We start from the raw sequence: 13,141 nt of genomic DNA, 5'->3' as shown, positions 1-13,141 counted from the left end.
ATGTTTCGATCGCCGAAAGAGAGGAATGGAGGGAGGACAGAATGAATTTATTAGATGTTATCTTGTTACATTGTTTTGTTACAGAGGGAAAGTCAAACCTTCACTCCAAAGTACACAAGGGCTAAAACAACAATTCTCAGAAATCTAAACTGCAAGACAGTTGCTCCCTAAGTCGCATAGACTAATAGATTTGATCCTTTTTGATATGGTTTGTCCTCATCAAATTAGTAGTATCCCCTCTGAGCAACTTAAAACAACAGGACAGACACAAAGAGAGTCACAGATGAAGAAACATTACTGTGATTAGATAGAGCTGACAGGCTGCCTAAAGCAAAATTCAAGCATCGATTCTACCAGAGGGCCTTTTGTAAGTCCTTTGGAGGTCGATGGTCCCTTTGATTGCAAAACATCAGGCTGACAGCAAGGTATACAAGTTTAGTCTCAGCCAAGCAAAAGAAAGGTAGGCACCAGTCAGAAAACAGGCAGCAGAAAACATGGAAAACAGTGAGCATCCAAATCACAGAGACGATTTGCAGCTAATTCTCTTTAAAGCCTGCCAATCCATTCGCATTATAGTGTTGTCATCTAAAGATACAACCACCATAAGGAACATAAGAGTTTTTTTAGGAAGGCTCTCCATGCTCACAGCCTAGACATCCAGATCTCACAATGACCTTATTCTTCTTTCAGGAAATGAGTAAAAATCTTATTAATGACCAAAATATACTTGAAGTTAAAGAAAGGACTAATGACAAATTAAATGGAGCAGGACCAGTAAATGAAACTCACTAGGTTTCTACAGTTTCTTTCTTTCCAGAGCATTTGAAAAATTAAAAAATGCAGTGAGATTAAAAATATAGAGAAAAAGTAAATTATAGGAATCAGTTATTTCCATGTGGCATATGGTTCTGCCATAAAACTCTGCATTGCTATAAGGGACAATGTGACAGCTACTGATAAAAACAAAACCTCAAGATATTCTCTACCTAATAACTTATTTCCTTTACTTAATTGATAAAAAGAATTTAATAGAATATAGAATATTTCAGCTGTAAGGGACCTACAAGGATCATCTACTCCAACTGCCTGACCAATTTAGGGCTGAGCAAAAGTTAATGTTGTTAAGGGCATTGTCCAAATGACTTAGTCATGAACAGGCTTGTCTAGGAAGTCTTTTCGAGTGTTTGAACACCTTCTCTGTAAAAAAAAAAATGTTTCCTAACGTGAAGTTTGAACCTCTCCTGACACAGCTTTGAACCATTCTCACACATCCTACCACTGGATACCAGGGAGAAGAGATCAGCACTTTCCTGTCCAATTCCCCTCCTCTGGAGGCTGTAGAGAGCAATGAAGTTGCCTTCATCTGGAAGAAGCTACATTCAGCATCCCACTGCACTGTAATAACATTAGCCTATATTTTGATAGTGGTCCAGAATGCAAACCTGAGAAGAAGCCCCCCCCCACCCCAGAAAATACAACTTGCTTTTCAGTTCAAGAACAAGCTAAGTTCCTTCCTGAGTTGTGAAATTCACAGTACTTGCACTATCCTCACAGGTGTGGGTGACAAATATTGGCAAAGAAATGTCACTTTTACCAATGCATATTATAAAGTAATCATAGAATCATAAGGGGTTGGGAGGGACCTTAAACATCATCTAGTTCCAACCCCTATACCATGGGCAGAGACACCTCTCACTACACCAGATTGCTCAAAGCCCCATTCAACCTGGACTTGATTTTTTTTTAAGCAACCAAACAATCCCCACTTTCAAATTCCTGTTGCCTGTGCTGCTGTATCAAAGTCTAAGTATTTAAAAAGTGACAGCATAAAGTGCTGGGCTCATGGGATTTAACTGGAACACAGTAACAGATTTTGAAGATTTCCCCGGTGAATTATCTGGCAATACATGTAATGAATCTATCTCTTGAACTAAAAACATGCTCATCCAAATGTCCTGGGACAAATCCAATATCTATCATTAGCAATAAATAGCATTTAATAAGCATGCACAAACTGCATGTCTGGAAATGTACTAGGATGTCTCTCTGGAGTCTTTTCTTCTAGCCATCTAGCAGTCCCTGTGAATCTGAAATTAAACTCATAAGCCCTACTATGTAGTTGTTGGTGCAATTTCTAAGTCATCACATAACACTTGTGTCTTACAAGCTTGACCTCATTCTTATATCAGTAAACTATAAAATTGTTTTTCAAGTAATTTCAATCCATTTTCAATGAGAATGGATTTAAACAATTTGCTGTTTGTAGTACTATGTCTTATTGTATTGCTTGAATCTAATATGTCAAGCGTTGTTCAGCACAGACACACCCCATCAACTTTAGAAACTTAAAGGAGATGCCTAAATTGGGAGCAAAGTACAGAAAGCTTGCTCGGTGTGTCAACAGAGAGAAACAGGCGTCTCTACCTACGAAAGATCTAACCTACCTTTCAAAAAAACTCTCCTTAAACTGGGAAAGGGAGACCTTTTTAGAAGGGTTTTTTTTTTAGTTTGCAGCAATGCTTGTATTGTTTCTGTGCTGAAAGGTAAGTAGAAAATTTTGAACAAAATGGTTAAGCAGATTGTTTACTAAAAAAATCAACATCAGATGTGCATATGCCTGTAAAGTAATATATATATATCTGTTAAGAAAATAATCAGAAAATCTTCATGCTCTTATTTTACATTAAATTTGTCAAATATCTAAATTAAACATCATTATATTTCTAAGGGTATTTCTAGAAAAATCCAAACATAACAGTCAGTAAGAAGTAATAACTGCAGTCTATTTACCACCAAGTTAGCAGAAAATAAATGGCATCTTACTCTTGTTCTTTTGCTATTGAGTTTATTGGTGCATTTAGGCAGGTCTGTTTCATTTGCACATCTCTGAAGAGCACTGCTGTGTAAAAGTTAAATGGGCTGTGTATGGAATTTAACACTTTTCAATGATAAAATGTCTCAACAGCCCTTTCATCAGAATTACAAAAAAAAAATTAAATAACTTGAAGTCTGTAACTGCTTTTAAAACAAAACACTGCTATTTTTATTCAAGCACAGCAAGCAAGAAGAGTTCAGCTGCATTTGCATGTCAGTTTATTCAAAGAGGATACTAGTTCACTGATATGCCATTGCCTCAACAAACAAGGAGACACTCTTCTCTGTTTATGCCTTTTCTGACTGCTGCTCTGGGGCAGAGGTCTGAATTTGGACAAGATCCCTTGCAATGTATCACATGCTGTAAATGTGGGAGCAGAGCGAAAAGGGAGCTTTGAGTACTTCTGCTGGTCTTCATCTTTACCTCCTGCATTTTACTGTCACTTCATTTGAAAGTAATCAGGACCTGTAATGTCATCCTTGATCATAACACTTCATAACTGGCATTATTCTACTGGCAGATGGGTCTCAGCTGGAATGGTCATCGTACTCCTGGAAGATGGCTTTCAAGGTAGGCCTCCCACCCTGGCACTGGACAAGGTACAGGACCTGGACCATTCACATACTCCCTTCTAGGCTGGATCTTCCATCTTCACGCCAAATACCCTCAGCTGTCCCAGATATTTTAGACACCATTTTCAGTTTGTAGGTTGGTGTGATCCTAACCTCCTAATCAAGATGAAGACCTTGTCAAGAAAAACTACTGTACAGGCAAATCTGAAATAATCTCTAAGTATGGATCAGCCAGAGCTAGATAGGAAAAGGCAAGGGAAGAAGAACAAAGTAATAAAAATAACTTCAGCAGAGAAGGAGGAGCTCAGACGGCTTAACTTCTAGCTATACAAACGTAGCACATGTCCCTTAATGAACAAAATGATGAGTAGGTAACTGGAACTGCAAGTGCAGTTCTTGATATTCTGTTTTCACTCAAGTCAAACCTTCACCATAACAGGAATTTACCCATTCAACATTTATATTTGTTACCTTCTCATAAGCTTTTCTCTTTGTTTCAGAGTCCATCCAGTCATTTTCCTTCTCCAACATGTCAATAAAAGCCCAGCGAATTCCTTCAGTCAACTCCTCCATCTGAAAAATATTTACCAAAATCCTCCCCAGTAAAATATGTCATGGGAGAAACGTTATAAGAAAAGGTTTGATGCACGCAGGAGTAATGGATTTAGTTAGACCGGGAAAAAATTCCAAATCAGACAGTATCTGCTGTTTTTCCTTGAAGGCTAATTTGGTTTTTCTCCAGTCATCTGGAGAAATCCAGAGGAGTGTCAAATTCAGACACTTCTTCTGACAATAACTTTCTTTCCATTTTCTTTTCTTTCAGGTGTACCACACAACCTGTTCACTGCTGATATTTTCATGTCACAATTGTGAGACTATGTCAAAATCATAAAAAATACTGGGAGATTTGCAGTGATTTGGGGGACATTTCTGATACTTCGGCTCTAGATCACTAGACCATGCAGAAGAAGATGCTAGCTGCAAAGCATTTGCACAAACACAGTCTTCTCCAGAAACAGCATCTGTAGCCTTGTTTGGTTTATGTCAGACTGAGACATGCCTTATTAATACTGCCAAAGGGTGGAATTTGGGTGAACAGTATCATGATCCAAATACAAAGCAGTATGCAAATATTTGGCCTGTATTTAGCTGTGTTTGTGAAGGACTCCTACCCTTAGTGAAGGAACAGAGGCCATGGCTCTCAACACTGAGCAGCCTTAACTGCTTCTGTGGTCTTGAACCATCAGAGACAGCTTGCATTTGTGCAAAGCTGAGGAAGCTCACAACCATTTTAGCTTGCCTGCTTCTTCATACATCTGTACAAAGCCAAGAGCATATCACAGGCAAGTAAAAAATAATAATACCAGTGTTTAGTGAGTATGCATATTAAGAAAACCCTGAAATGACAGAAAACAAGAAATCTAGTCTCTAAAACGTGCATTATATCAGTGTAAAGAGCAGAAAATCCCTCATGGCTATGTATCCACCTAGTAGCACAGACCAGAAAGGGGTACACAGTCAGCTGATTGTATGTCAATAGATGAACGTAATAACAGGTAGCCACTGAGAACAGTGTGAGAGTGAGGTAACTGGGGGAATCCAGTCATTGCTTGAGTCCTTTAGTACAGACCAAACCTAAGTTGAGATAACACAAGACGTAACAGAAAATCATTGCATGAAGACTTACTGGATCTTTGTGCTATCAGTTACATTGCATTTAATAATAATGAAAACATCAAGTACCAGAGATTTATATAATTTTATTTTATGGATCTAATAACTCTGAAATGTGGGGGCTAAATCCTGGAAAATAATGTTACTTTTACCTAAATTGCCATATATATATTGGCTGTATATTTTAATCTGGAACTCTTCTTTATTTGTGGTAGAGTCAGACAAAACATAACAAAGCTCCACTGATTATTCAATTTTTACTACTTTTTCAAAAAATATTTTCTTGTTTGTAGAGACAATATGGAACAACTGGAACAGGTCTAGCATTAAATACGACTGAGCAGTCAACAGTCACAGTAAACTGCATCCCAGGGAATAGGGTAACTTAAAGATATTGATGACAGAACACTGACTCAATTAACTTAGTGCACTAATGAGGTGAACTCCCTGTATTTGCAGGCTGCAAGTTCAAACTCAATCTCCGCAGCTGGGCCCTGGTGTATACTTAGGCTTTATGCACCAGCTGTAGCTGCAGGGGGCAGGGGGAGAAACCTATTCCTGCTATCAAAGTTATTACTGAAACTGCTCAGGCATAGCTGTAAGAAATACTGCAGGCACTCTGGGCTAGAAACAGTGCTATATTTAGACACAAATAATGTCTTTCTTGATGAAAGGAGTGAAGTGTCTAAGGTATGAAACATCAGGCACAAAACATGGGGAAAAAGAATGCATATTATCCATAACTCAGGATTTGATTATCATAGACAGATATATGCCATGAGCCAGAAGGAAAAAAAAAAAAAAGGTAAAAGAAAAAAAGAAAGTGTACAAATAAGAGTGCTTTTCTCAAGTGCTTCCTTAATGTTCAATAAAGAGAAATAGAACTGAAATCCAGTGAAACGAAAACTATAACACTACAAAGGACTCCCTTGAAAAACACACTTTTAAACAGATTGAAACAAATTTCACTTGTATCTAACTTTACCTCCAAGGGCAGGTCACTACAAGTCTGAATCTTTTGATCTACACTATAAGTTGTATATCAATTTCTTACTATGGAGGCTATTGTGATTTCAGACAATAGTTTTGCAAAAAGTTGGTTTCAAATGAATATACATGCTAAGAAATATTTTAATTGGTCACATTTCAACAGAAAATCATTCTTTATCAGCTTTTCATAATTTTCCCTCCATATAAAAACATTAAAAAGTTTTTCCTCCATATCCATATCCCCTCCATAAAGTGTAGATTCCTTATAGTCTCTTCCCTCTTACTCTGTGCAGAAGTCGTACTGTGTATCACTGAAATGTATTTGCCACTAAACTGAAAATAGCACATTACAAACTCAAGAAGCAGAAGACTGAAAAGCTGGATCTCAGAGAGGAAACTCCAGCTGAAGGCAAAAGAAACACCAGCTGTAGCAGAAAAAATGCAGGACCTGAGAGGGAAACACATGTCACAGATATCTGGACAAGCCGATTCAGAGTGTTGGTCTGTCTAAAATGGAGTCCTTCCCTGAGAAAACAGTCAAACTATATAAAGTGAAACAGAATAGCTGAGGCTACTGAGCCAGGGCAGTGAAGGGCTATCACAGAGCTGTTGCCCTCAGTGCAAGATGCTCTTTCACATGTTTTCTAGATGGTTTTGGCTCTCCTGCACTGAGAGCTAAGTTCAGTGACTAAATTAGCTGATTTGAAACTGATTATTGTTGGGAAATCAATGGCCAGAAAAGCAGATATTGGAAACCTTTATGAGAAAAATATTAACTGAAAGTAATAAATTATTGTGAAAAGTAATTAACCATTTGAATATATTGTTAAGAGAAGTGATAATGCAGCTATGTTTGAAGTTTTAGAAAGAGGATGAATGTCCAGCTAAAAGCTGTTCGCTGAACTCTGTAGCACGGAAGACTATTTTCCTTCACCGTGGAGCGAAAGAGATTTGAAAAGATTTGAATCACAAATATAAGCTCTATATGGCTCTAAGCTTCCTTTAATTTGGGCCAGACATCAGTTACACTTTTCCTGTTTAGACTACAGGTGTAGCACAGTCAGCTTTTAAAAGGATCTCCCTGAAGCAGTCTTTACCAGTCTTTTTTAACTAGTCAGCTAAAACTTTACTATGAGTTACACTAGCTATACTAAACTATTTCTCATCAATACCTCTCACTCTGCTCCTGCACAGCCTGATCATCATCCTTTACACAAATTAATTATATTCAACCTAGTTTTGATCTGGTTACACATTTGTCTAAAGAGCTGCAGATGGAAAGAATGAGAAGAGCCCAGGTGGACAGAAAGGTGACAGTTCTTCAGGTTTGTTCCACTTTCTCCCTATATTTTTTTCACTATTCAAGTATTTTTGAGATTCTTGTTTCTTTTTAAATTTTGATCTAACATCAGGAGCAATTTAGAGGAGGAAGCCACAGAGATCTCAGAAGACTCACCATCTCTTTCTTGTCTTCTTGGAAATGGGCATTCACAAACATCTTACCCACAACATAAGGGAGAGCATTTTCAACAAGATCCACACATTTATCCCACTGGGGCAGCAAAGTTGTGGTTCCATGAATCACCTGTTGGCAGGCCCAGGTAGTAGGTCATAACATAATATTGTTTAAGAAGAGCAAGTCTGCATCTGTATACAGGATAGTCTAAAGTGTGCTTGTCAAACAGTTACCAAAAGGAAACAATAACAGTACTTTACAGTTATTAACATTTCATCAAGTGCTATGACAAATCTCTGAGCTCAAGCACATTGCTGTTTTTGTTTCTGTTTCTTATGAGAATAATGTTACTGCAGATGCTTACCCACTCAACATGACATTTTCTCATCAAGGTAGAAGTTCATTTTTAAAAAATACAATTAAAAAAATACAATAAAATATGAGATGGATCCCTGTAAACAATAGTAGTGCTGATTTAAGAAACTTTTTTTCGTTTTCAAGGTTCAAAGAGTTCCCTTTCCACTTAAGGAACTTCTTAAGATTTTCCACAGAGAATAAGCAAAATCACAGTTCAGTAGTTAACACCAGTCAGCTATGTAAAAGCAGAATACAGTCAACACCAGATCAGGTCAGGAAGGATAGGGATTTTGGCCTTTCACAGATTATGCAAGCCTCTTAAGCATTGATTAGCAGTTTTTGAGCTTTTTCTTTTTCCCAGTTTTCTCTCCTTTGAGCTCAGGATTAAATTTCTAGCAAAACTGGAGGTTTTGGATTTGCTGTTTGCCAATAGGAAAGGATTTCATTGGAAAATTCCAGAGTAGCTTATCCCTCAGCTATTGAAGGTCAGATAATTTGGTAGCTCACAGACTGATTTGCTCCATCAAATTGTCTGTAATTAAGCTTAATCAATGACTTGTACTTAAAATCACCAGTGAATTGCTTTTTCAAATGCTCTTTATTAATACTGTATGTTCGCGAATAGATTTTCAATGACAGAGAGAACACTGCTTCTATAAGAAAACCACATGAGCCAAACCAATACATAATAAGGTAATAGTTTCCTAAACAGAGCCAAGTTTGAAAATAAACTCCTTTTCTAAAACATATAATAAAGCATTGAAAAAAAAAAAGAAAAAAAGAAAAAAAAAGAAAAAAAAAAAGGAAAAGAAAAAGTGAAAAAAGTAGAGAGGAAAATTTCTCTCCAAGGTCCAAGCAAAACTACAATGGAGCCTTTTCCTGATGCAGGGAAAGAAGGGGAGTCATGGCATTAGTCATCAGAGCTTGAAATTCCTTCCAAAAGCTTTGACTATACATCAGCTGCAGAAAAAGTCAGGAGACAGAGCTGGCTTTTAGAATGTGATGTATTATTATTTCAACACAATAATTATCATCATTTTGAGAGTGGCTTGACTGTAAGGAGGACAAAAAGACAGCACAGGCTGTGAGACCAATAAAAGTAGAGCCTAGAGAAATGGATTATACCTCACAGCTGGTTTATTGATATTTATGTTACAACAGCCAACTAGAACTCCCTTAAAATGGTCCTCCTAATATTAATATACCACTCTAAAACACAATACTCCAAGTAGTAACAGCGAGTATAAATAGCAGGTTTCAAGCCCTCCCAGTCAATTTAGAGTTCCACAGCACAGCTAACTGATCGCTTCCCCAGGTGCCACTGCACATTGCCTAGGACTGAAAGCACCACTGCAGAGGAGCTGCTAGTAGCTGCTAATGTCGTAATCAAAGCATTTTTTCTAGAGTCAGCAGGTCTGTCCTATTTCTCAACCTGAAGATTTAGGAAGGTTCATCATGCCTTTTTTCCTATCTTTGCAAAGATTTTAAGTGTCTCGATGCAAAGATGTAAAAAGAACCAATAGAAAATGAAAACCTAGTGAAAAAAATACTATGCTTATGATAGGTGAGGCTGAATGTATAAACTAAATAATTAATTAATTAATTATATAATTTTCTTTAAGGGTCACTGATTCATCTAATGGTCATGACTTTTAACAAGTCATCCAACGTTTTCTTCACTTACCTGACAAGAGGTTGCTGAGTTCTTATGAACCCAAAGGATCTGTGTGCCTTTAGTCCTCCAGCCTCTGACAGAGCAAATCTATTCAACAAAGCCTTTCAAGCCTTTGCCTTGGACTCCATTTCTTACATCTTTTCTGCTGACCTCTGAATTCTGTTCCCCCAAGCTGTTTACTGCACTTAACCTTAGCTATTAACTATTAGCTACTGCTGTTTACTACACTAACTAAGTCTCCATCTCCAGATCCCAGGGGCAGATAATGGGAATGATCTGCTGACTCACTGACATTACTGTGCTGTTCTTAAGTTTTCACAGCCACTTATATTAAAACCCTCAATGACATTGTTAATAAGGACTGAACCAAAGTGAATTAGATTCATCCTTAAGCTTCTGGAGAAAGTACCCAGTGTCAGCAGCTAGTTACCATATCAAAAAGCATAGTATTCAAAGCTTAAGGTTTCTTTTTAAGAATTTTCCTGACAGTATTACAATTCAATATAAGTCAGTATTATGCTGCAGAATGGCTAATTGCCAGCATCAATCTATTTTACCTGGCCAGCTAGGAATACCCAAGGAGGGGACACACAAACTTGTCGCTGTGATTCTGGCAGGCAGTTTCTCATATTTTTGCATGAAGAAAATGGTATCTTTAGCAAGACTGGTTTGAATATGATTTCAGAAGTGTCAGAGGCTGCCTTTCCTGTGTAGTTTCTATCAAGATATTTGAGTTAATTTTTAGACGTGATCAACTCAGAACTGTTCCGCTACTGTTCAAGGAAAGACATTATGGGTGCTTCAATTAGGCACCTGCATACCTCACTAGGAAGAACAGAGCACCCGTAACTCCTGTACCACATCACTGGCAACATCATGACAGACTCAAGTTGTCATGATGTCAACAAGCAGCTAATTTTCTCAATGACAAACAAAATGTTCACTTTTTAAACTATGGTAGCTTGGAAACAAGTCAAGGTACCTTCAGTTTCAGTTTCATCCCTGGCTTGCTTAAAGATTTGAGCCTCTATGCTGCCTACAGGATTATCAGGGTGGCTTTCTGTTCAGGGTTCACTTAATCAAATAAATGTGGTTTACATAAATGCCCATATAACTTAATAGATAGTTAGGTCTACTCTCACAGACTGGGCTGGTGACTAATGTGTTCTGGGGCTTCTGTAACCCCAGGCTAGAAGACACCAGACTGGCTTCTCTGTAGAAATGGCTGGTGTATGTATGTGCCACAGCTCACGTAAAGCTGGTACTAGAGCATGAGAGAGGTTTGAGCAAGCTCAGAAAAGATGAAATCTTAGACTTTAGTTTTACCAGAGCTATATTCACCATGTGTAAACAGTAGGAGTTTTTTCATAAGATTAGATTTTGGCTAAACAAGTTTGGCCTGCAGGAACAGCACATGTCACAGCCCTGGCATTTAACTCAAAAAACTTTGCAGCTGTCAAGTTTCTGCATAAGAAGACTAAGGTTTTTAAATGGGTGTCTCAAAAACTCCTTAACATAAAAGTTTTCCTTTGTGTCATATACAAGAATATGTATGTCTTGATTGTTTTAGAGGGAGTCTTCAACAACAAATGTTCATTCAAGAAATTTAACTAGCATGGAAAACATTCCATATTTTGCAAAGGTATAAGCAGCTGTAAAGGAAACCAATAGTATCAACACCAGTACCATTGTAAATGCTATAAAAGCTCTAACTTACCCGAGAAAATTCCAGCCACCGATACTGAAAACGTCTGCTGAGGTTAAATAACCTTGAATAAACCATCCTCCACACCAGATAGTTAGCAAGAGTCCTGTTAAATTAGACATATTTTTATCAGACATCTAATAGCATATGAGGTACTACAAAGTACTCACATAAATATCTCTGCAAACATTTCAACTGAATGGTGGAAATTTCACCTTGAAAATTAATGAGTGATGACCAAATTGATAAATCTCTATTGCACAGAAGAATCTGTATGAATGAAACCACCTAATATGTAATTGCACCATGATAATAATTTTCTAGGGGATATTTATAATGAACCAATTTCTTACTATGTTATTTTCAGGTAATTATTTTGTTTCAAAAGACCTCTTCTGTTTTTTATAAAAGTGTCAAGAACCATGTCATAAGAATAGTTGCATAAAAATTCTATCCAGAGATAAGAAAATAACTGGTTTTTCTTTTGTAAATAAAAGTGAAAGTTATCTCTCTTCATTGCTAGACCACATAAATCATAACTATGAAACAGAATAGGTAACAGTTCATCTCAAATATCCTATCAATACCTCATATTCGTATCTTTCATTACAAGTTATCAGTATGCTTTTAAAAGTTCTTACTACCCATACAGTTATTAAAGTACTATCCCTTTTATTTTGTCAGATGAATAATTGAAATACCAAAACCGAGGTCTCAGTAACAAGAATCTCATAAAAACTGAGGCTGAGAGATCCTGGAAGAACTTGTTTAAAATTCCCAGAAGACCTGACAACCATGTCCCTTTTCTAAAACTTCAAGCACTTGACTGGAGGATTTATCTAGTCTAGGTCGAGCTCTCCCCATGCTCAGCAGTGCTCTGTGAGTTAAATGTGCATTGTGAAATATGCAATTCAACTTCAGCCCCAAAACAAGTCCAATAATCTCCCACACATATTATTCTTATCTTGTGTTACACAATATATTTTACAAGGATCACCATTGCTCTAAAGTTATGGATATTCACATGTTGTTTGCCCTACATTGGGATATATATAACATTTGGGGCAGGCCACAAACTTCTCCATAGGGAGGAAAACTGCTCCTTTGCAACACATGCGCTGCTATGGACTGCTTCTAGCCAAGCTCCAGTACACCCACACAAAGCCTCCAGCTCAGGATATGTTGCTGGAAGCTTATACTTTTTATCACCTCCCTGGCTGGGTGACCGAGAGGTGAGAATAGAGAGGTATAAGGCAATCTATAGCTACATATTGTCTATAGGTGGCTGAGCACATGATGACCCAGTAACTTCAGCAGCATGCACACATCCAGGTGGGACACTACACCAAGAGCAGACGGGCAGCAATCTCAAGCCAACTGCCACTTCAAAGGCCTGATACTCACTAGACTTGGTGACCAGTGGCAGCTTCTACAGGAGAGAATTGCTGTGATTTATATGTAAATCCTGCCTGTTACACATCTTATCTCTCACACTGGACATATTCCATCTTTTAGTATACAGATATATCATATAGTATACATGAATTCCCACAATAATTGTAAAACGGATCCAAAAAGGCTCTTTTTAGCATGAATAATGTACATTTATAACACAGTACATGTTACAAAATTTAAAACAGTTAGCTCTGCTTAGACGATCATACCATTCTGAGATAATGCTTTAGGGCCATCAAAAATTAATTCCAACTTATGAAATACCAGAGAGTATAGATTTTCCATTTAACACATTTCTGACAATGTGGAATTTCCTTACTCAGTGGCAACTGAAGCACCCTAAAAATGCTCAGCTCTTGTTTTTGTAAATGACTAGAACTCC

General features: G+C 37.5%; 1 protein-coding gene across 2 annotated transcripts in view; it reads right to left on the bottom strand.

Annotated features, from left to right (window-relative positions):
- Window positions 1–13,141, bottom strand: part of PHEX (phosphate regulating endopeptidase X-linked) — a 93,180-nt gene that overhangs the window by 44,209 nt on the left and 35,830 nt on the right. For both annotated transcript variants that reach the window (XM_005151482.3, XM_031051074.2), the window contains 3 exons: window positions 11,317–11,410; window positions 7,568–7,696; window positions 3,919–4,020 (listed from right to left, as the gene is read on the bottom strand). In XM_005151482.3, coding sequence (XP_005151539.1) covers window positions 3,919–4,020; window positions 7,568–7,696; window positions 11,317–11,410 — 325 coding nt within the window. The remainder of the gene's footprint in view (window positions 1–3,918; window positions 4,021–7,567; window positions 7,697–11,316; window positions 11,411–13,141) is intronic.

Source organism: Melopsittacus undulatus, chromosome 2, assembly GCF_012275295.1.
Source record: "Melopsittacus undulatus isolate bMelUnd1 chromosome 2, bMelUnd1.mat.Z, whole genome shotgun sequence".
Taxonomy (NCBI): Eukaryota; Metazoa; Chordata; class Aves; order Psittaciformes; family Psittaculidae; genus Melopsittacus; species Melopsittacus undulatus.
Note: the sequence above shows the minus strand (reverse complement) of the source record. Positions and strands in the feature narration are given on the sequence as shown.